A 24,925-nucleotide genomic window follows, 5' to 3' on the forward strand; every position below is an offset into this window, starting at 1 on the left:
TCTGTGGTGTTTGTTGTAACTTCACATTAGGAGTTAGTTTTTCTGTGGAAGCCTATTGCATAACAGTGTGAAATGTCCTTTCATTTTTGTGCTAATTTCCTCTCAGACTAAAGAGGAAGAAATTATCCCAAGTCAGTGAGTGCCTCTATTGTAACCGATCATTGGACATTAAGCTATGGTTGCCATAATAATGAAAGATGAAGGTGGTGGGGCGGGGGCGCAGCAGCCAGTCTGGACCCAGGAACAGCTGGTGTCGCGGCGTAATGACCTTTTGTCTCCCTGCGGTCAGGTACGAAAAAGGGGGCGGAGATTCAGAGGGGAGCCGCTTGATAGCGGGCTGCTCCCGGCTCCAGGACAACAAATGGCAGCGAGAGAGAGAGAGAGAGAGAGAGAGAGAGAGAGAGAGAGAGAGAGAGAGAGAGAGAGAGAGAGAGAGAGAGAGAGAGAGAGAGAGAGAGGCTTCTTTTCTCAGTGCGACTATAGTGAAAGCTGACTACATGCTCACGTAGGCTAGAGGAGCCAAGGCGTGCTTTATCCTTACACTTGGTACATTTTTTTTCCCGTCTGGCAGAAGCATGGGAGAGTCCTGCTGACACCACGGAGAGATACACGCTGAGACCGACTATGGCTGTGGACGGTAAGAGCGCCTTTTCTTTCACTGGACTACCCGAACGAAAAAAAAAAAAGCCTGTAATATTCACACAGTAACTTATAGTGTGTCTGTTGGACTCAGAAGTGAGTTATAATAACCTCACCTTACTTTATGTTTATATATTTAAAATTGCATATGGTATTATTATTATAGTCATGTAATATTTATACAAAAAAAAAAAAAAAAATCCATGAAGCTTTATGACATTTGGCAATCTGGCATAAAACGGAGTGTATAACTAATGCCCCCAAACGGCATGTCAGGATGCACTGAAGACGATCCAGGTTCACATGGCTCTGCATTAATAATTTATTAATTCCATGCTATGTTTTTCGCACAGCGGGATTTTGAAATGATGAGCCTTGCATTGACTGATATCATGGACCGAAATCTCAGCCTGTCACTTTGCTTTTGTAATCTTGACAGAAGCTGTCATGACTACAATCAGACTCCACTCTCTCCTTTGCTTGACTTGGAGTTGACACAATCCGCTCTCAGAAACTTATGAACGAGCCAAGTAGCCACAGCGTGGTGCTGAAATGGACAGCGACCTGTTTATTGTTTGATTTCATACTCGAAACTATTTTCAATGTAGGTGGCATTGAGGCGAGGTGGCTTACGAAATATTTTGGTGTGTGGAACAGGAGAGAGAACTACAGTGGAATTTCAATGTTTCCATTACATGGTCTATTTATATTTAATACCACCCCCTGCCTTACTTGGACACATTAATCAGCCATAACAGTAGCCTGCTAAGGAATAATAATGAGGAGGCAGCATTCTTTGTCTTTCAAATGTTTGTTTGATGAGCAATGGAAAAGAAATGACTTGCTTCATTAGATTATATACACTTATGTTACATTGTGACAAAATCCACTTTATGATAAGCCTCTGAATATGAGTAAGACTTTTTTTTTTTTTTTTTTTGCTGTGGAACTTAAGCAGATCCCCCTCTCCTCTCAAGTACAATAATGTGAGTGAAAGCCCCAGTGCAGTACCAAGTCTGTTTTCCATCTGTCCATGTGTACTCATGCAGGTTAGCTCTTCATTAGCATGGCTGCAGGTAGGACACTCAGTCAGTTATGCATATATGCCTGGTGACACATTGGGCTATCTATAATTAATCCATAGTTTACTTAAGCATCATTAATTTAGTCAGTGCCTTAGGCATTGACGCTTCCCTGACAGTGTGGTGTGCCATTTAAAACTTTAATGAGTGTTGGTCCAAAAAGACTGTGGCACTGCTTGAAGAGGGCTGGATTGCAGTTACAACTTATAGCTATATATCTTTTAGCACAGAGGTTTCCCAATATTTTCATATGAATAGGTACATGTTTGGCCATGCGTGCCCAATGGATGAAATTCTGTCTGAAGGACTTCCATCTGAGGAGTTGTTTACAGAATTGGATAACTGTTTATACCAGAAGTGGGAAATAACTGTTGAACAAAAAGATTGCAAGAGACGTTTTTACACCATTCACTCACAGTTTTATCCTCCAATGAAATAACAGCAAAATTAAACTATTCCTCGTTTTGTCGGAGAGGAGCTCCATCAATCATCCCTGCAATCCCAGTTTGCAAACCTCTGTTTCATAGGGGTATAACAGCTGGATTTGACTGGTAATTCTAACATTGATTTCTGGATGTCAGGAGCTTGCACTGGCAGTATTAGGCAGGCTGTCAGCCACAGGCCTGTGACACTACCGGTTACAAGGTGTGTTCTGCATTTAAGATTAGATAATAGCCATTTTTGTCTCATCTCAATGCAAATTGCAGAGAGATTCACATTCTCTTGCTTGCTGCTTGCTGCACACTAAGCCACACTATGTAATTATGTTCTCTCCTTGTTTCACTGCTCAGAGTGGATGAAATTTGTCAGACGTCTGCTTAAATCGTCCAGGACATCTGGCTGCATTGTCATATCTGAGATAAGCAGCCATACAAATGATGCTGCTGGTCCACTGTATTGTCCACTGCACATCATCCAGGAGTGCAAATATCTTCAAGAGAGAGAGAGAGAGAGAGTTTGAGTTTGTGTGTGTGTGTGTGTGTGTGTGTGTGTGTGTGTGTGTGAGAGAGAGAGAGAGAGAGAGAGAGAGAGAGAGAGAGGGAGAGAGGAATGAGTGCAGCATGGCTCATTCTCTATTTCACACAGGGAATGGGCATGGGACGACTCAAAAGCCAGCCAGGGGTGTGTGTGTGTGTGTGTGTGTCCACTCCAAAAGGCAGGCCTGGCTAAGCCCAGCAGGCAAGATATTCAAAGAGACGGGCTGGTGCGGAGAATGCCAGGGTGGCTTCCATCCATCCATATACTGCTGATACACACACACACACTCACACACACACACACACACACACACACACACAGAGAGAGAGAGAGAGAGCAAGAAACAAGAAATGTTCACCCTCATCTTGACAGGCCCACATAGAGCAGAGACAGGCATGCAGCTGGGTCAGAATCCAAAAACAAACCCTTTATCCATCTATAGCCTCTCCCCGTTTCTCTGTGTGTGCCTGTGGGTAGACAGGCAGCTCTAGGAGGGTGGATGGTGTCTATTGACTGCCTGCTTCAAGATGGACATGTGAGTAGGAAGGGGACTGACAGATGTGGAGAAATGTGACATCTCCCATTGAAAGTGGATCAAATAGGATTTTTTTTCCTAAAGGGACATGCAGATGACAACATAATGAAGAAAATGAATGGTTCCAAGATGCATTTTCCTCCACTGGAAAAAAAAAAAAAACAACTCATGCCCACTCTTTCAAAATAATGGCGTACAGGATAGGGAAGTATATTACGGGTTTCTTGTCAAGTGTATAGTTACTTTAAGACCTTTGTTTACAAAATAGCTATGTTTTTGAAGATGGGATGATTTATGTTTTTGAACTGCTGACTGGTGAATTTCAGTCCAAATTATTGAAAAGTTGATATATATCATAAAGAATCGCATAGAAGGCTTCTTGGGTGTGGTTCATAGCCTCAGCTGGTGCTCTTTGGGTAAGGGATAACACAGTCTCCAAAGATGACAAAATCCAAGGCACTTGATTGTGAAATAAATTTAAAAAGCCTTTATTAAATAGGGCTAGCATGTTAAAAAATTTGAACACTGAGATCACAAATGCCTATATATTTCTGTGTTCTCTGTGCCACTGTTAAAGGTTAAAAGAAAATAATGTATAGATTATTGCCTGGCACAAGAATAACCAATGCTATCCTTACTAATAACTCAGGGGTGAAAAAAATTATTTGTGCTAATTATGATTCCTAACAAGCATGTGACTTAACAGGCAAAGCCTTATACAAGGAAGGCTGTTTGATACCGCACCCTGATGAGGGTGTCTAAAATATGCATGTGTTGTCAGTGTTTTTTTTTTAGCATAATAGCCTTATTTTAAAGGAGTTTTAAATCGATTCCCTTGTCAAGTACCTTGGGGTTTTTTCATTTTTGATGTAGAACCTTTCCAATATTTACTGCATGTTGGCTGTTGTATGGTGTCTCTCCGTACTGGTTTTTCGGTGTTGATCTAACCGTTTGCACAGCCAGGGAGCTGTTAACCCTCCAGACCGTGGCTAAAGGCCTAACCCTTTCCTCCAAACCCCCACAGCCACAACACACACTCTCTCTGTGCTGAACAAATCATACCGTTGTGTGCTCATTCAGCTGTGTAATAATGCCCCTTCTAGTGGGGCACTCCTGCTATTCCACAAGATTCCAGTCTGTTTGAGTGCATGTGTGTGTGTGTGTGTGTGTGTGTGTGTGTGTGTGTGTCTGTGTATAGCACAGTGTATGTGCATGTGTGTGTTTGTGTTTGTGTGAACATGCAGATGAAACAGGAGAGGAGCCAGCACCCCACTGGGGGGTGAGGGATAGGGGGGTGAGTGTTAGCTTTACACAGACAAATACACCCTTTGTTGTTTTGCTGGCTTGTGTGACGTTGCCTGCAGGAGACACTGTCCATTTGGCTCCTTTTGCTGTTGGAGGCAAATGTGTTTTTGGCTTCTGTTGTAAAACAATATCTATGGTAATACTTTGCTCCTGGAATTAACCATCTCAGTCATAGTGGCATAGAAGAGTGATTGTGTGTCAAAGAGAGAGAGGGGGGAGATGTTAACCTCTTTCCCCTTGTCCATCATCATCCTCACCATACTCTCTCACAGCAGGGCGGGTGTAAATCATTACAACTATTATTTAGTCCAGATATGTTGCCTACACAATCCTCTTACACCGCTCACACATCATCCTGTCATCTATCATCAACTCTCTGACCCAGCCCAGCTCTGCCGCTGTATCTGGCCTGAGCCCCTGGATACAGGACACAGAGGGGGAGGATAAGGACAAAATAACCAGAGAGGGAGAGAATTGGTGTTTTTGTCAAGAATAGCAGGGTATCTGAAATTCCCCAAATCAACTGCAAAGGCTGAAAAGTGGATAGGAAAGTGCCCTTAAATAGCTCCCCCAAAAGACAGACATTTAAGAAGGAACTCATGCATAATAACTAATGGCCAGTTTAAAAGCGCTTTACAAAGGAATAAATGAAAACAAAGAGTGATAAGCTCCTCTGGAACAAGTCACCTTTTAACCACAGTAACCCTCAGCCCCTTGGATGTTCATTTGAGAGCTCGTGTTGATTGAGGGAAATGTTTTGAATGACCCCATACTCTAATGGATGTGTCTGTAGTGCTCTTAGAGCATCCACATGACTATTTTGACCCCTGGCAGAGGGTGAGTCAGTAGGTTAACATTTACACACTCTTCCCATGGGCCTGACAGACATTGATTCATTGGAAAAAGAGGAGAGTCCAGGTCAATATAAAACAACACTGGAGTAATGGGAACAAAGTGCCATAAGAGGCAGGGCTAAAGCATTCTTGGCATTGTGTTGGAAGACATTGGGTTGTGGTGGTCCCACTTCAGCTGTCTCATCCAGTCCGCCCCCACTGTAACCTTCCTGTCCCACTAATTTCTCCTGAAGTGACAAGGTCTCATCGTTCTGGTCCAGTTCCTTCATCCCAGGTCCAACTTTGTCACCCGCAGCTCCCTCCATCCCTCCCTCCCTCTCTTCCTCCTCCGTCCCCTTCCTCCCTCTGAATTAGAGTGCGCATAGGCCCATATCCAATTTCTCTCCTTTAATTAGCCCTCTGCACAGGGAGAGGGAGCAAGGGAGAGGGGCTGCAAGGGTGGAGAGAGATTAAGAAGAGAGATTTAATATTTCTGAAGGTTTACACTAATTAAGTATAATTTCATACAGGGGTTGCTTCCCTCACATACGCATCACCCCGCCATTACTTACTGACTTATTGCGTACAAACTCAATTTTCTGACTCTTGCTTTATTAATGTCTCCATTCTGCGCTCTCTGTATAATTCCTTCACCCTGCCACACACATAAACACAATCAATGTAATCAATGTGCTTCCACCTCTCAGATGAAAAATTCGTACATTTATATTTTAGATCCTAATTATGTCAGCGGAATTGTTATGACACAATTTACCATTTATCCAAAGTGACTATAATGAATATTGTCCATTGTTGCTCCCCATCATCACCATCTGTCCTGAGTAAATGAGATAGCGCTGAACGCAATGAGGCCACAATCCACTAATATCCCAGTGTCCTCCAACTCATCCTTGGCCAGATGTCTTTCAGGCAGCAGTTTCAAGGAGAGCAGCCGACCTTTTCCCCAAGTCACTATCCCCGCCATTAGAATCTGCTAAACAAACAGTCTAATTAAGTGTGGCCATGTGTGATAGGGTAAGCTTGGAGCTTTTCACTCTTTGTTAATGGGCTGGCCTGCCCCTCCTACAAAGTGCTGGGGGTCAGTGGAGCCTCTGGTGCAGATTGCCCATTAAAACAAATGGCTAATGGCTTCAGTTACACCCTAACAAGATAGACATCCTGGCACACTCAGGAGCACAAGTCACGTTCATCCACCCGAAAAGCAATTACATTGCCACTTGCAGTCCAGCACCATGATCTGTGGCAAGTTAGGTCTGCATTTAAGATGGTGTTTATGAATATATAAAACTGACGCATGTTTAAGTATGTGTGTGTGGAGGCATGTTTGTTTGACTTTGAGAATAAGCATTTTTCACGTGTTCCACCCATCGGTCATACACGTCCCAAAAATAGAAATCAATTTTGCGAACTGTCTATCCTTTCCTCTTATCAGCCTTTCTGCTGTTCCCCTGTCTCTTGGCTCTTTCTCTCTCACTGCCTCCCAGTCTATATTTCAAACTGTTTTTATTCATCCTGCCTCCATGCTGCTCACCTTCAGTTGCATTCATAGCTCTCTGTCCCTCCCTTTAATCCACTCTCTCCCAGTATGTGTCTCTCTTGCTCATTGCCCTGGTGTTGGGTGTAATAGTGTCCTGTGAATATACGGAGAGCATGGCTTCCTCTGACTGTCACAGTGCAGCTCGAATGGGCCCTCAATTTACCGTGTCAATAGGCAGCCAAGTGTCAGCGTGTCAGCTCCACCGCTTAGGTGGGGAGCGAGAGCTGTTTAAATGCAGCTCAACTCTCTCTGACTCCCAGCTCTCTAACTTTAACCTCTGGAACTAACATCCTCCCCACTTTCCCACATTTGCTCACACATTTGCCGCATTTGTTATGTTTTCCCTCTCCCCTGCACCTCTCGCTGACCTCGTCTCTTTTTCGTATTCCTTTTCATTATTCCCTCTCTCTCTCTCTCTCTCTGTAGACAAATAGACTATAAACACCAGGATATTTTGAAAGCTGTCTCTCTCTCTCTCTCTCTCTCTCTCAAGCAGTCAACTGGATCCGTTTTGTTGTTCTTCTCTCTCTTGCACTCTTTCTTGTGCTCTTCTCATCCTCCTATGGTTTCTCTCCAGAGATGCATTTAAAAAAAATCCCCTCGCCAATCACATCAATCCCACACTCCCATGCGTGCTGATTGAACATGTGAGTTTTTCACTTCACAAACTTTTCCCTTTTCCCTCCCACACTCACTCAACCCAGGGGAGGCTCTCACTGAGATATGAAAGAGCCATATGGCCCAAGCATGAAGCGCCTCTTATGTCCATGCTTATGGCAAACGCATACTGTAAACATTTATAAAACATTTGTATTCCAACCACTTGGATATTTGTGGATGAGAGACAGAATCTATCTATCTATCTATCTATCTATCTATCTATCTGTCATATAGATAGATAGATAGATAGATAGATAGATAGATAGATAGATAGATAAAATGTTCACAAATGACATTGAGAATCAGCCTGTCTTAATGTAATGCTGAATACAGGAAAGCCCTTTAAGTAAACCCAAGACCTAACACGCTCCTTCGCGACTCCCCATTTAAGGATTCATTCTCATTAACAGATTGAGGCCAAACAGACAGATGTGACAGTCAATCGCTTGTCTGACATAGCTTTCCACCATCTACAAATCATATTTAAGATGTCAATATTAGAAAGGATTTTATTTTAATCTGTTTTGGATTTAAAATCCCTCCATCCATGTCTAAACTCAGCACAAGTGCAGCTCAACAGGAACATTCACCTTGACTCCTCCTCTTTGATTCCCTATCTACTTTCCATCTTGACTCTTCATTTATATCTCTGTTACATCTCTGTGTTGGTCTCTTTCCCTTTTTCTGCCTTTGTATTTATGGTTGTTTTGATCCGCTGCTTTGGTCCTTTGCTTCCTCATGCCATATGACAGTTGGAAAACTAGCTGTGACTCTGCAATCTTTGTAGCACAACATCTCTCTCTCTCTCTCCCTCTCTCTTTCTCTCTCTCTCTCTCTCCTGAGTGCCTGCACCCTTTTAACCTGATTTTGCTGAAATCCACTGAGAGCATGCTGCTGGTGTACCTTATCCTATAGATTAGGAGGGATTTGTCCTGTAAGAGTACAGGAGACAAAGGCAGAGAGATGTAGTTTCCTAAGCACCCCATTGGTCACAGTGACGGTAGCGTTGAAAGGCAAAAAATATTCTGCACTGATAAAGCCACGTATCTTTTGGCTCTGCACTAGCACCTGGGGCAATGTAAGACTTGTGCAGATCTTGACAGTTGCTTTAAGGGATAAGCAGCCATCAGTTTGTCAATGTCCCCATATATCGCCCAAAACAATATCCATTCCCTCTCATTCCATTTTGTCTAGCTTTGCTTTGTCCCCCAGTCATGTTCTGAGGCTTTGATAGAATTTTGCCACAGAAATAGATGTTACACTGAACGTGGAATGACAGACGTTTAGGTAGAGGCAAGACCAAACTATTGTCGCGGGAGTCAGCCGAGGTTGCAGGGCTGTCAGTCAGAGTTAGCGGGGGCGGGCTCTTAGCTGTCATCCCAGCGTTCCGGTCTCGCCCTACATATCAGGTCGCTGGTGCGCTGCATGCTGTGGGTTTTGGCAGGAACACACACACACACACACACACACTTCTGCACACATAGCTCAAACTGTGTGCATGCAAAAGTGCACACACATACACACTTGCACTGGCACACTGAGTCACTGACTGTGGCACAGAGACAAGATTTTCAGCTGCGATGTCAGGGGATGAAAACTGACTCTGGTCACGTGTTAAGTTGACAAGAAGGCCCGTGTCTTCAATGGATAAAAGAACAGCTTTTCAATGAGGGTAACCAGTGATGAGGCAAGTTCTCTAAATGCTGAAACTCTCCAAACTGGTATGCAAACCTCCAGAACAGGTGACCGGTGCAGAGAGAGCAGCTGCTGTATTGCCTACAGTGGAGGGATATGTGGGTGGCAGCTGAGGTACACCTAATTTGGCTCAAAGTGGAATAATTGAGGGTTGGAGAATAAAGCTTCTCTCCCTTGTCCTCTCTCATTTAAAGTGAGAATGGCCCGCAATCAGCCAAAGCATTAATATGAGTGGATATGATGGCAGAGAGAGGGTGTGCAAGTGTGTGCACTTGTGTGTATGTCTGTGTGTGTGTTTGTGTGAGAGAGAGAGAGGGAGAGAGAGAGAGAGAGAGAGAGAGAGAGAGAGAGAGAGAGAGAGAGAGAGAGAGAAAGCAGGGTTGCTCACCCTTGTGTTATTAATGCCACATCATTAACATGATGTGTCTAGGGGATAATTGGCCTTTGTATATGTGTGTGTGTGTGTGTGTGTGTGTGTGTGTGTGTGCGTGCGCACGCGTGATTGTCTGTGACATCTGAGTAGCTGGCTGATAATAAGGGAATGGTTCAGTGAAGGGAAAGAGAAAAGGAGAATGAGAGCTGCCTTCGCACTGCTACGTTAGAGCAAAATCACTGGAGTAGCTGTGGCACACATCATGAGAGGTGGCAGTGTCGGTGTTAACAAGCGAGCGCACATGCACACGTAGAAACGCAGACGCACTCTCTCTCACACACGCACACATGCTGAGGTTAATTAATTTGTAGGCCTGCAAGTGGAGCCCAAAGCATTCTCTACTTTTCAGTGCTGTCTGTGAAACGGTATCATTAGAAGTCAACATTAGGAGAGTTACTAATAGAGTGCTAATAGAGTATGAACTCTTGACAGTGATGGGGTACTGTGATTTAGCTGCCACAGGAAACTAGCAGAGGAATCTGCTTTCAAATCAGCTACATACACTGCCCCTTACTATACATATTTTAGCCATGGATGCTTGCCAATCTAATTACACTAATAAGCTGAAACATTCACATTGGTAGGCTATCAAATTCACAGCTGAAAAAAACACCCACAGAAACACATTCATAGGCTGCTGCTTCTTTATGAGATGTAAATGTTGTTTGTCTGCTTACGATATACTTTGAATAAATCTCAAGCCTGCCACTGGGATGTGAAGAGAGAGTTTTACATGAGCGCTACAAACACACTCTGTTGACTTCAGTGTTGAGTTGGAAAGGCTAGGTAAGCTAATAAATCGGAAGAGGCTGAGTAAAGGGCAGGAAGAGAGAAGAGCTGTGTGAGTGTGTTTGGAGAGTAGAGGATTGGAGGGGGTAACGGAAAGGGAAGTAGAAGGGTTCCCTCGGGACCTTTTGGCCTGGACAAGAAGCTCCTGCCGGGGCTTTATGTGTATTCATGTGTATGTGTGTGTGTGTTTGTCTGTTATGTGTGCATAAGGGTACAAAGCACTTTGCTTTGATTCTGTTCCCAGTTATATCCCAAACTGCCTGCTTTGTGCCCACTGCTGTCTGCTATGGTACCTGGGTCCCCAAGGGCAGAACAGCCTCAGGAAAGTGTCTGTGTGACTCTGACTGAGTGTGTGTGTGTGTGTGTGTGTGTGTGTGTGTGTGTGTGGAGGAGAGGTAATTGGCATGTCCATCTGACTGAAAGGCCTTGGCGAAGTGGCAGTGCAGGAGTGGAGCTGATAACATGGCAATTAAGCTGGGAGAGAAAGGCCTCCAATCAGCGCAGCATGCTACAGAGACCCCATAGAGACAGGTGGGATAAGGGAGGGGACGGGGTAGAAAGATGGGCAGAATGGAGGAGCACCCCCATGTGTGAGCTAATTTGTCTCGCTGTTAGACTGAAAACAAGGATGTTCCTCCAGGGCCAGTACCAAACATGGCTGGCCGTATTGAGCACACATACCATTCACTCTGCCATAGAGGACACCTGCTGCTGCTGCTGCTGCTACAGCTGCTTAGGCAAAAAAACCTTGATTTTGTCACATGTTAACTCAACTCAAACAGCAGGTTTTGAAAGGAGCCCTGGCGAAGTTTACGCCTGGAGAGACAGTTGGGTTTGCATCCTCTGCTATTGGTTGAAATGATGTGGAATGCATGGAACACAGTGCAGTTTTCTTTTGAATGTGTCTGTTTTATAGTTTTCTGCCAAGGGCAACACTGCAATTTCCCACTTAGACGTCTTTTCACCTATCCCGACAGTATTACCTATAAGCCTCCTTGTGTGGCCCCCTGCCTCAACTTTTGCATCTTTTATCCACCTTTCTTTTCCTTTCTTTTTCACTTTTGCCTCCCCTTGGGAGAGATTACAGGCAGCGTCCTGGATCGCATCACACAGGAGCACAACAAACTCCATAAACTTCAAAGCTCCCACATTTTTAGTTGGCTGACAAAAATATCCCCCACCCCAACTCCTCGCCGTGTTGCTATAATCATTCATGCTGCTTACGAGCCTACAAACCGACTCCCTGTCTCCAATTTTCATTCTCTCCCCGTCTATCTGTCTCAAATTCATTGGCACATTTTCCCTCCACTCTCCCCTGCGTTTTCTCTCTCTCTCTGTGTTTACCTCTCAGCTTCTGCAGTGCATTAACTTTTATCTTTTTTTCACCAGCTCTCCACCCATCCTATAAGCCTATTTCCTCCTCTTTTTCATTCCTCTTTATCTTCTTTTATCCCCTCATCCTGGTCTTTTTGTGGGGATCTAGGGATGGGGCAGAGCAGATTATCAGCTAACTCTCACAATGGTCATTTATTCACATCATTGTTTGCAAACCCCTTGGTATTCAGTAACCTTTGTGTTTGTCTTTGTGTGTGTGCGTGTGTGTGGGATGCATGTGCATGTGTCTGCATGCATGTCTGTTACTGACCAGTTGTTATTTTTGCCACATTGCTGTTAGACATTTATGCTATAATGTAGCATTATGTAAAGAGATCTATGAACATTGACTGTTTATGCAGGCTGACACATATATACATATATATATATACACACATGCACTAACACAAAGTAGGGTACTTGTGTGATGGTCAGGGCTTGAGGACGCTCAATAAAATATTGACTGCTCAACCCCTCCACATCCCATTCTCTTTACCAGGGCACTGCAGGAGAACACCGTATCGATTTACACACCACATGCAAGTATAAAATGAACTTTAGTCCATTCTCATTACCCCATGTTGGTTTGTGTGTGGCTGGGTGTGTGTTTCAGAGGACTGACCATGCTGTTGTGCACAGCGTTCCTCTTTTTGAGTACTCGCTGTCCACTCTGTTAACTATAACCCATACGGACTGCAGCCGTCTCCCTCTGGGCAAATGTACAGAGTTCAAATGTGCCGGAGCTGGTTCCTCCATGACCAGCAGGCAGAACATGGTGGATCCGTGCTGGACGGCCTTGATGGCCATCACTGAAGGTATTTTCATTGTGTACCCAAGAAACCAGGATATTCAGAGCCGCACTGTGTTTTTCTGCTGCGAATTGCTGGTTTGTAATAATTTACCACGGTAAGTCTTGTTTGTCTGATAGCTGGAATTGCTTTATTGTTTTACTGTCCATCTGGCTCATGGCTCTTGTTTTAAAAATATTGGCTTCTATTCTATTTGAAATTAATTAAGCATATTGATGATATTGTTTCTGTGGTGCCGTGTTTCCAGCTAAAAGTAACCTCTCCTCCTAGTCATTGAACTCAGGCCTTTCATTCAGGCACATTGCCACTGGTGTATAAAATCAAGCACCTAGCCATGAAGTCTGCCTTTACAAACACTGGTGTTTGTAAAGGCAGACTGGCAACAACAACAAGTCAGTTTGTGAAATTTCTTCCCTCCTATATATCCCATGAACAACTGTAATCAGTATTATTGCAAATTGGACACATTTAGGAACCACAGCAACTCAGTTGAATAAAGTTACAGAGCGGGGTCGCTGAGTGCTGAGGCACATAGTGTGTAAAAGTGGCCAACGCTCTGCTGACTCAATAACTGCAGAGCTCCAAACCTCCTCTGGCATTTGCATCAGCACAGAAACTGTGAGCCAGGAGCTTCATGGCAGAGGTTTCCATGGCCGAGCAGCCGCATGCAAGCCTTACATCACCCAGCCCAATGCCAAGTGACGGAAGGAGTGGTGTAAAGCATGCCGCCACTGGACTCTGGAGTGGTGGAAACATGTTCTGTGGAGTGATGAGTCACGCTTCTCGATCTGGCGGTCTGATGGACGAGTCTGGGTTTGGTGAATGCCAGGAGAACATTCCCTGCCTGACTGCATTGTGCCGACTGTAAAGTTTGGTGGAGGAGGGATGATGCTATGGGCTTGTTTTTCTGGGGTCGGCCTCGGCCCCTTAGTTCCAGTGAAGGGAAATCTTAATGCTTCAGCTTATCAAAACATCTTGGACAATTCTCTGATTCCAACTTTGTGGGAACAGTTTTGGGAAGGCGCTTTTCTGTTCCAGCATGACTGGGCCCCAGTGCACCTAGCAAGGTCCATAAAGGCATGGTTGGGTGAGTTTGGGGTGGAAGAACTTGGCTGGCCTGCACAGAGCCCTGACCTCAACCCCATCTAACACCTTTGGGTAGAACAGAGAAGAGAAGCAGGGCAGAGATTTCAAACCAGGCCCTCTCGTTCAACATCAGTGTCTGACCTCACAAATGCTCCTCTCGATGAATGGGCAAAAATTCCCACAGACACATCTCCAAAGCTCCAAAGCTCCAAAAGCCTTCCCAGAGGGGTGGAAGCTGTTATGGCTGCAAAGGGGGGACCAACTTAATATGCGCAAAGACTGTACATTACATTGAACCACTTAGACAGAACATTATTTCGCTCAGAGGAAAAATGAACAAACATCAAACATTTAAAAAGCCAATCTTGTCTAAGCTGGGAAATTTTGTACTTTTGTTCCTTTAAAAACTTTTAAGACACGATGCCAACTTGAATCAATAATTTTACACTGCAACTGTCTTTTCTGTTTCGTACTTGACCTTTTGTAATATTAAATTATTCAACCAACCAGACAAGATACAGTTTAGGCTAACCTTTTTAATGTCTGCTTGTGGAAGGCACCACCAATATGAATTAAAACTGTTTAAACATGCATAAAGTTATGCTCTGCCTGCTTGACCTTTTAATGCAATTTCCCCATTTCGCGCTTTATCTCATCTGATGCCTCAATCCATTTCGAAGTCCAAGCCTGGCTAATTTGGATGGATCTGTCGCAGGTCCTCATGAGCTGTGAATGATAACAGTAATGGCTGCCTGTGGACACAGAGATCATCTGAACACCATTTTAGTCAGGCTTGTTTGATGAATACTAGTTCAACATCTCATAGAAACGACCATGCAAATACATACAGATGTTTAATGTATCTGCAAATTGAGCACACATACACAGAGACACACAACCACACGCACACACAGATGCACATGCACAGTGCCATGAAGACCTCCATCACTTCAAAGACATTAATGCTTTATATATGACTCCACTGCTGGGATTATGCAATGGTCTCATTACGCGTGTTTAGTTAATTACAGCTTGCGTTATTCATCTATATATGGATGGGAGCAGCAGTATCAAGGTCAGACTAGTTGAATTTAAAGACATGGGTTGTGTAGTTTTAATATGAACACCCACAATTTCATATTCCCTAATATTACAGGACTCAAGAAAGTCACATGGCTTTTCTCTTAGTTGGCACTGATGTGTGAACTGAATGATCGGTTAAAATTCAAACTCCTGGTATTCCACGTTGTATTCCTCGTTTTCTTCTCATGCAAATGGAGACATCTGCTAGTAGCCTGAGGTTTTGTTTGCAGCACATGTAGAGATTTTGCATAGCTTAAGTGTGCAGGTGAAATGAAGTGAAATGAAGAACCGTTTGTGATCTTTTCTCTCTATTCCTTTTCCATTACTCCATTTCATCCCTCTCTGCATCCGCCCTCCCCCTCTCCTCCGCTGACATTTGTTGCAGGCAGCCCCGAATTATCGATCGTCATTGAGATTTAATCTGTCCCCACATGTTGCCAGCATATGAGAGATGTGCCCGGCTTAGCTCTGAAGACGGGTGGGGGCGGCGGGGGGGTTACAAGAGATATGCACCCTACCATGTTCTCCTCAAACTCATCGCCTCAGCACTTCACTCCCCCTTTCTTTCCCTTCATCTCCTCGTGGATCTCCTTATCCATTTCCCTCTCCGCTCTGACACTTAATTTTCTGCGCATTCTGTGTTTTGTCACTTGTCATCCGCTCACTCCCTGTCTTGTATGCCCTCTTTTTCCCCTGGCCTTCACCCTTTCATCCTCTTAAGAGGGCATGACCATGTCAGACCCCTGTATCGCATCCCTTTATCTGTGTCATCCTTCCTTTTTATCCTCTCAAGTGAAACATGCAGTTCCTTTGAGCCTGGGTTGATATGACAGCCAGTGGTCTTGGGTGAAGGAGTACCCACAGCTTTGGATTATATGTGTGTGTGTGTGGGTGGGTGGGTGGTTGCGTGTGCATCAGTGTGCATGTTATCTAAAGTGATCTGTAATTGTATGTTCTCTGACACTGTGAGGGATAATCAATAGTTCTGTCTGTCTCTGTGGAAGTGCAGTGGCGGCAGAGGGGGTCATAGAGGAGAGTGACAGCAGGAATAAAAGTCATCCTTTCTTCTCAACTCTCAACCTTTCAGTCTCTCCACAGCACTGCCTAAAGAGGGGAAGACAAGGCCGGCCTGGTATTGCGCATACTGGCCTTTCATGTTCTGCGCGCTCTGCTCTCAGGGTGCAGATGGACTACTGCAGCGACAGGCAGAATTATAACTGAAAATGCCAACTCCACCTGTGCTCTGACTTGCATTGTGCATTGCGAGCCACTGTTGCCCTGCAGTTTGAATTTTGAATCCAGCCTCCACATAGCCAAGTTTGCACATATACATACATTTCGCAGCTTTATTCAGATCCACCAGGCTAAACAAAGGCAGACAGGGGATTATACAGTTGCGAGTCTTCATGTTGGCATCGGGAGTGCTAGTCACATTCACATATGCATGAGCACGGAAGCTTGCGCACGTGCCGATGAGAGAGTCGATGTGCCGTTGTCCTCAGTCGCTCTGCATTGAGGATGTCTACCGTTTTCTCCCATTTCCCTATCTGTGCGCTCCCGTGACACTGATCGTTTGTGAACGGTAAAACCTCAGCCCCAGCCTTTGTAACAATGTCTCATGTCAGAGTGGATAATGCAGTGCAATGCATCATGGGAGAAGCCCCCGGGGCCTAAAAAAAAAAAAAAAAAAATAGTTTTATATTTATATTTTCAGCTGCAACCAGATTCCACTTTTTCCCCCTACTCATTCAAAATGGAGTAATTTCATGGCTCATTCCTGGGGTTAGGACCAGGTCTGGTGGAGTGGAAGAGTGGTAAATACCCCATCGCTTTACCACCAGCACATTATAGAAGCCACAAATCTGGATCATTGGTCGATGTACTCAACATAGGGTCTTGGAAGAACATGTCGGTCTGCTCGATGCTATTTTTGGGACACCAGGTTTAATGTGTTATATAGGCAGAAAATTACTGCAAGATGAAGTTTGGGCCCCTTGCAGATTACAGAGGAATGTGGATGATTGTAGTTTTTTTTATTTCCTCTTTCAAATATAACTTGGATTGCAAATAGAAATTTTATCTTTGAGTTGAATAAGAGGTGCTCGGTGGGGAGGGGTTGATGCCAATATCATGCTGCTGAAATACACCATGGTGCCCTCTCTGTGGTGCCTGAAATATCTTGGCTTAGCTATACCACTTGCCTCATCCTCTATGCAAGGAAAAAAACACACACACACACACATGCACAAACACAGAGGCACAGAGCTGAAGTTGCCGCCAAGGTTACGAAGGTCAAATCAAACTTGTGCAAAAAGCCTGCACAGCAAAACAGACCACATGGACTAATTTGGTATGTTCCCTTTTGGAGGCAAATGAGTAATGTCCAGTGATGCCATGTTAATCTACTGTGGGATTTGGCTTGGAACGACCTTCCCGGGTGCAATACCTAACAGCTTAATTACCTTTTCAAAAGGGAATACCTCAGAGATTTAGCAGCCTCTCTCCACAGTAGATATGCTGCTCAGTCAAGGGGAGGTGATATGAGGTTACACTTCACTGGGCTGGTTTGTATTGACCTACCTTCTACACACACACACACACACACACACACACACACACACACACACACACACACACACACACACACACACACACACCTCCTCATCTATTTGGACTATCTGATACTTTGCCCTTGACTCCTGTGTGCCTTACCTCCACCTCCAACAGTTTTGTCTATCTGTCTCTCCCACTCTTGTTTCTCTGTGTACGAGAGTGGAGTTACAGATGCGCCAGCTTTTAAATGCACTGCATCAGGGACCATTAGGCATCCTATATCTTCCCGCTGACTGTAACTCAAAAAAAAAAAAAAAAATATGCATCTCTCTTTCTGTAATGCCCCTCCCTACCTTCATCATTCCCTGTTCCCTCTTCCCCCCGCCTCCTTCAAGGTGATAAAAGTCATCGCGAAGGGCAGGCACACATCGTACAGCGCCGGTTAGTGAGAGAGATGGGAGAGCGGAGATTTGGCGGCTGTCCAGGCTGATCAAATGCACGTTCAGACAGACTGGGGAAGGTGACAGACAAATCCTTCTGCTGAATGATAAGAACTGTGATCCCAAACAAAACAAAGGTCTGTTTGGCAGAGATTGGGCCATAGGAATACAGCAATACCCCTCATTTAATCGCTGTAATAAAATAAACCTATATTTTAAAAAATCGTGCCACTCTCTTGAAGTACCTCCCTGCAGTTATATATACTGTATATACTGCATGGTCACTTCAAATGAGATGTCAGGTGGAAGGTTTGGATATTTAATCACTTTTGGCTGATTTTAAATTCTTAGTCAATCTTAAGCCAGGAGGTTAAGCTAATCAAGTCCATTAAAGCATTCAGAATAAGCACTTTTTTTTTTTTTTTTTTTTTTTGGTTTTTTTGACTGCTGGAGGTGGCAGGGACCGACGATGTGGAAGAGACTGAGAGTCCAGTGGAAGTTGGGAGTCATGATGGTGCACTTCTTCGTTTTTAAAAGGGGTGTCTAGCGAGCAAGAGCACTGTCTTCAACAGCTCGTGAAATGGAGCTGTTTTGTGATCTATTAGCGTGTCTCCTGGCCTCCTCGCTGTTACTTTCCTACCTCAGTGCAGCTTGATCAGTTTATTGTCAGCTTACATGGATCTAGTTTTAATTTACAGCGCCGCCCTCTCCGTCTCCGTCTCTTGCTCTTGTCTCTTTCTGAGTGGCAGTTGCGCGGCGCATAGCCTCCTTCGTTCTCTCCTCCCGTCTCCTCCCACCCTCGCATTGACTGGCAGTAATTAGATCAGGGCTGGGCTTGGTTTGTCCTGATGACCCAAAAGACCTGACAGCCAGAGAGAGGAAAACACAGCGAAAGACAAAGAGAGGATATAGCGGGGAGATACAAAAGTGACAACGTATGGAGAAAGCAGGAGTGAAAGCGAGACAGGAGAGCAGAGAGAGGGGAAGGGATGTGGAGGGAGAGAGGCGGAAGAGGTCACACATCGATGCTTCCTGACAGGCCTTTCTCCTCTTTAGTCTCCTCTCTCTTCTTCTTCTTTCTCTTTTTCATTCCTTCATCATGGCTGTGTGAACTGTGTATTTCCCACCGCTCACTTGAACAGTCTCCTGGGATGATAAAAAGTGTTTTTTCTCTTTCTCTCTTTCTTTCTTTTGCCTCTCATATGCAGCCAGGTGTTTCCCACAAGCCTCAGCTGTCATGCCGCCTCTCCGGTGGTCTGGCTTTCCTTGGCGGCATTCACCAGACAAAATGTTGTGCAATCTTAAAATGGGAATCACTCAGGAAGGCTTGTTTTCCCTTGTTGGCAGAAGGGATGTCGGGCTTTACTTGTTGTTTTTTTGTATGTTGTTTTTTTTCCCATATTTTTTTGACAGACTACATCACTCACTCAGCCCTGTTTTTTCATCCAGCTGGTTAACGAACATAAATCAGCTGGGATTTTTTTTTTTTTTTTGTACAATCACTTTCTCAGAATCCTCCCTTATTTTGGCTACTGGGATCTAGTTTGGTCTAAGTTGCACAGCTGTGTTAGAAAGCAACAGTTCGTATCATGCTAAATGGGAATATACACTATGATACTGGGGAGCAAAACAAGCATCTCACTCCTAGGAAGCAGATAATAATGGGCAGATGGTAACACTTTATATAACTTACTTATGGAGTGTTTGAATAAAGCCAATCTGTAACATTTCCCTCTTCTCCTATCCGGTCCTCGGTGAGTCATGAAAAGAAAGGAAAAGAAATTAAAGATTTATTCATGGAAGATTAAATGAAAGACAGACTTTTTCTGGAAGAACGCTCTGACATTGTTCTGTTATAAAGACACTTTTTTTTTATATCAAAAAGTGATGAATGCAACATTTATTGTGCCTTGCTCCACTTTTAGCTCTATCCTAAGCACTTCTTCTCTTTCTATTTCCCTACCTCGCTTTCTCTCAATCCCTCGCCCTCTTCCTCACTGTCTTTTGCTCTTCTCCCTTCTCTTCTGCCTGTTGTGTCTGACTGATATGTATCTTTTATCATTCATTAAACATTTTGTAATCTCTGCATTTGTGCGTGTGTGTGTGTGTGTGTGAGTGAGTGAGAGAGTGTGTGCCATAATCACATTAGCGACACCTGAAGTACTTACATTGCTATCAGCGAGTGAAGGATGTGCCAAGGGAGACTGAGGGAGGCAGACAGATGATGAAAATGACTCCTCAGAGTTTTTAATTTTTTTTTCCTCCCTCCATGTAAATGGGAAGTCTACCTCATAAAGAATTAATACATTACATTCCTGTGATCTTTAACTGTTATGTCTTGATCAGAACTCTCTCTCAAAGCTAATGAGAGAAATATGAGCCAAATATCATTAAGATGCACATTTTGGATTACAGTATACAAGATTTACTTTGTGAACAAAAGGGAGTCTCTGAGATTTTGCACATTAATAGTTTAAGTTGTGGACCGGAATATGTATCCATATCCTTATCAAGGGTGTTTTATCCACAGAGTTGGCCTCCAGTTGACCTCCGTGATTTGAGACTTTCTAGCGTCGGAAGTGCTTAATCCATGCTCACAGAATCATCCATTCATGATCATCTGAGTGTCCTTGCTTTTCACAAGCTGCACTCTGGAGGTGACATTGGCACCCTTAAGTGCTGTCTTTGGGAAGATGTGCAAGTGAAGTGAAAAGCTAAGAACGATGCTCAAGGTACACTTCGAAATTGCTGAGGGCTGACTGAAGTGAGGACCCTTCAGACCCTACTGTTGGAAAAAAAAAAGAAAAAAAAAAACATGGAATAAGCAGAAACTTTGACGGCTGAGTCTACATGTCTCTCATTGTCTGCCTGACTCACTGATGTGCTTATTGTGCTTATTCCACATTTTTTGTCCGTTGAGTGTAATTGGTATTTACTTCAATCAACCCTCAATTTCGCATAATGCACCTTTAAAAAGGGAGGAAAAGGGATAGAGAGAGGACAGCAGGGATGAGAATGCACCCAAGGTTTCCTGTGTTGGTCCACTCAGAAATAATGGTGACTTGCAGCCAAAGATGATCACAAACAGCACTGTGCTGCTCAGAATGATCAACATATTGAGGATCCCCTCTGGCTCTTCCAAGACGGTGCTGTGTGAATTTGACCCTCTGCCATATGGAGACTGAAGCTGTTTTCACACATGAACTCCGCACAATGTGAGGAGAATCAGGTCCAGACTTCAGCACAAAACAAGAGGCTATCTGTTTCAGAGGCGCTCATACCTAAAGGAAATACTCCATATAGTTTAGGCGAGGGGCTGCACCTGGGATTTGAGGCACACTGCACTGTGTAAGAGTGAAGTTACAGAATATTGTTGTAGTATCTGTTTACGGTGTTGCATTTTTTATATGGTGCCTGTGCGCTCACGGCCAGCTGCACATAGAGACCAGTGTTAATTGTCCAGCTTGGAGGACGGCTCATTTTGTTGAAAATAAGGTTGTAGCTCATCGTCTACCTTGCTATGGTAGGAAGGAGGCATTGTTTGTGTTTTAACAATGCTTTGCTTATGAGTTATTGATCCAGGAAGTACGAAACTGTGAATATATTTCCAACATTACCAGGATGTGGCAGGGTAGAGCAACCTGGAGGCAGAGCACACAGAAACTTGCTCCAGACCTGTACCTGCCCCATTCATACATTGGCTCAGCCACATGTTTTGCACTCTTATATGGAGCCTGGAGGGTAAAGTAAGAACAGCTGATGTGGACATTTGTGTTCAAACATACAGCTCCTCTGGCTAATGTTGAAAGGGGCTTCAGGAACAGCTTTCGCTGGTGCTGCCTGACAGCTAACACTCAACCCTAAGAGGCAAGAAGGGAAGGATGAAAAGGGAGACTGGCTGTGGATTGGCAGGGGAATACTGGAAAGGAAGCAAATATCAAATATTCATGATGTAGGATTTAAATAATCACGGATTAATCTAGCAAGAGGGACACATTTCCAACAATCGTACGTTGCCTTGTTGAATATGCACTCAGCGTAATTGGAGATCACACCACAGTGGCTCTGCTGCCTATCACTGTCACCAAAATGGCCATCTGTTTGTAGCTGAATGAGAGTCAGCACACAAAGCTACTGTGGAGTGAATGCAGCATGTTAAGCTCTTAGAGGATTATCAATCATTTACTTTGTTGTTTTTTGGGTGTTCCTGTTGTGGACACTGTGTACGCCCTTAAACAATGACAATACAGAGTGAAAACTTACCTGGTGGTTCTTCCCCCTCCTATCTTTCTTTCTGTCTTTCTCTCATACCAGCGGCGTCCAGCTTCAGTTTTTGCCGTGCCTCCCTGGAGCACACGGTGTCTGCTGAGGAGCTGAGCTACCAGCTGCCGCGCCGCACCGGAGGCAGCAACCTGACCTGGCACGACGGCCGCGGACAGAAGACAGCACACACACGCACCGTCAAACTTCTGCAGCAGCCCGGCACAGAGGGCATCCAGGTATAAAGACATCCACACATGGACTATCAGTGTGTGGGAGTGGTGTCATTGCATGTGATTAAAGGCACAAAAAAACAGTGTTTTGATGATATTTTGGTTCTGTAATTCAACATTTTTTTTCTGTTTGAAACTGGACGTGAGGCAAAACACGATGGAGCTTTGTTAAAAAATGAGAAAAGAAATCACTGAAGCCTGTGGTTTACTTGATGGAGCTGGTGCAGCAACCCACTGTGAAATACTTTGCACATAATCTTAAGCTGTCACTGGTTGCAGATTCTTCAAAATGAATAAATTCCAGGCACTGGGAAGCAAATACGGTGGCATAGAAGAAGAAAACTTTTTTCCCTCAAGAAAAAAGAAAAGTAAAGAAAAGAAAAAAGAAAAAGAGAGAGAATCTTGTGAGCTATAACTTTAACTACATGTTGCAGTTGTATCGTAGCAGTTCAGTAAAATTCACATTTTTTTGTGTTTTATTATCTTTTTGTCACTTAATTAATTACTTCTAAAATTGAATATTTTTGCCTACCAAAAAGAAATTACTTTTTCATCCCTTTATTTATTCTTTTTTTTACTCCTCTAATTGTGATCAGGATCAACATTATCAGATGTTACAAAGAATGTTTTGTTTAAATACTTCTATTTTGTGGATTTATTTCAAGCTGAAATAAAACAGAATCCTGCGGAGGATCCAAACTCGGTTGTTTGGCTTGGGTTTAGGACCAGCCTGTAGTCTGAGGCATTACATACAAAACAAAGTTATCATTCCTTGTACTGCTTCCTGTGACAAGCCCAGGGTTATTCAATCTGCATTTATTTCAAGACTTTACTTTGTGCCAAGCAGCTGTCAGAGTGTGGGCATTATGAACCCAGTGAACATTCATGTCACTTTATTTAAGCATAATGTAACGCAGTTTGTGACAACACACTCGTCAGTGATGTTTTTTACTCATGTGATTTTATAGTATATTACACTGTGGATGTAGATATGAACATTTCTTTTACAAATCAGCTTGAACTACATTTTCTAAGACAATTTAATTGACAAAACAATAATTCTCCAGAGGTAATATTTTTTGTTTTAATTCGACATCTTCAAATGTGAAATAACCAGCAGTTGTAAAAAAAGAAAGACGAAAAAAAAAGTAGCTTCCCCACCACTACACTGTGTGGGAGCTGGGCCTTTGGGACTCAAACAGAAAAAGAGACAAGCAGTGAAGCACCAGCCTAGTTGTATTCTCTCTCTCTCTCTTGCTCACACACACATACACACATACACACACGCATAACCACACAATGTAGTTGTCATAGCTTTGGTGGGAGAAAACATCAAACTAAGACTGTGGCAAGTCAGATAGTCAGATAATCTGTTATCTTGAGAGAGACAAGAGAATACGTTTGTGCGTCAGCATCACTGATTACTGAGTACTGTGTGTCTCTACAGTCAAATCTCAATGGCGCAGTGGTAGAGGAAGTCTAATTGTTTTATCTTGTACATAATGCTGGCTGGTTTCACCTGAGCCTGTGCTAGATACCACCAGAGACAAACTGGTTATATAACTGAGGACTGGTACGAGCACTGTTATCTCACTGCTTGTGATATAACAGTGTTCATACAGGAAAAGTGCATGCAAGGTACTAGAAAACAGATTTGCAGCAGAAAGAGTGTACTACTGTAAAGTCCAGTGTGTCCAAAAAGCTCATAAAAAGAGAGAAAAAGAAAAAAAACAGATCGGCAACAGCAATACCAGAGTCCACTGGTGTAAACACAGGATGTGAAAGTTATTTAAATGCTGATTGCTCGGTGAGGAACGCAGGTAGCTCTGCTTGGTGGCACAAGCTCTATCAGTAGTGTAATGTAAGCATAACAGCCAGACCTCTGAACGTCATTTACTTCCACACATTGCTCTCAAGCAATATGGGCTCCCATCTGTGCAGCTCTAGAGCAAAAGCAAAACAAAGAGGCAAAAATCTATTTTGAGACATTCCTCCAGTGTTTGACCTAAAACTGCACATGACATAACAGGCTCCTTCCTCGTTTCTGACTTTCACATGAAGAGGGTCTGGGGAGAGGAGCAGGGAGCCCAGTGGAGATCATTTGTTTAGTTTCCCTGCTGTCTTTAAGAATGTGTGTAACTGTGCAGCTGGAGGATGTACATAGTCCCTCTAAAATGTTCAATAATTCATAGCAGAGGGCCCCCTCAGCCATAGCTGTGAAAGACTTAATAAAAGACAAGTGGGAAGCTGTTTCCATGTGATTACACAGAGAATGGATAATTAAACCCTCTCTATACCATGAGAAGTATGCCTTATCATTTCCTTGTGGCAACAAGCCCCTTTAATGCATTATTCAGCAAAGAGGAGAGAAGTCCAGCTCTCTCTGATGTATGTGTGCATGTGTCTGTGAATATGCGTTGGTGAGGATCCAGTATTTTCCTGTGTCTGTTTGTGTGTTGTGTGCCATGCCTATACAGCGTGCATGTTTAGGCTATAGAAGCATGTGAGTGTGAGTGTGTGTTGTGTGCATTGGTATGTGTGTGTCCAGCTCTCTGAGGAGTAATGATTAGATTAGACTCC

General features: G+C 43.8%; 1 protein-coding gene across 1 annotated transcript in view; it reads left to right on the top strand.

The window, feature by feature from the left end:
- Positions 1-418: 418 nt before the first annotated feature.
- Positions 419-24,925, top strand: part of samd10b (sterile alpha motif domain containing 10b) — a 51,365-nt gene continuing 26,858 nt past the window's right edge. Inside the window, exons 1-2 of the mRNA XM_030054860.1 lie at positions 419-637; positions 22,167-22,351. Coding sequence (XP_029910720.1) covers positions 625-637; positions 22,167-22,351 — 198 coding nt within the window. The 5' untranslated portion in view covers positions 419-624. The remainder of the gene's footprint in view (positions 638-22,166; positions 22,352-24,925) is intronic.

Source organism: Myripristis murdjan, chromosome 7 (assembly GCF_902150065.1).
Source record: "Myripristis murdjan chromosome 7, fMyrMur1.1, whole genome shotgun sequence".
NCBI classification, from domain to species: Eukaryota; Metazoa; Chordata; class Actinopteri; order Holocentriformes; family Holocentridae; genus Myripristis; species Myripristis murdjan.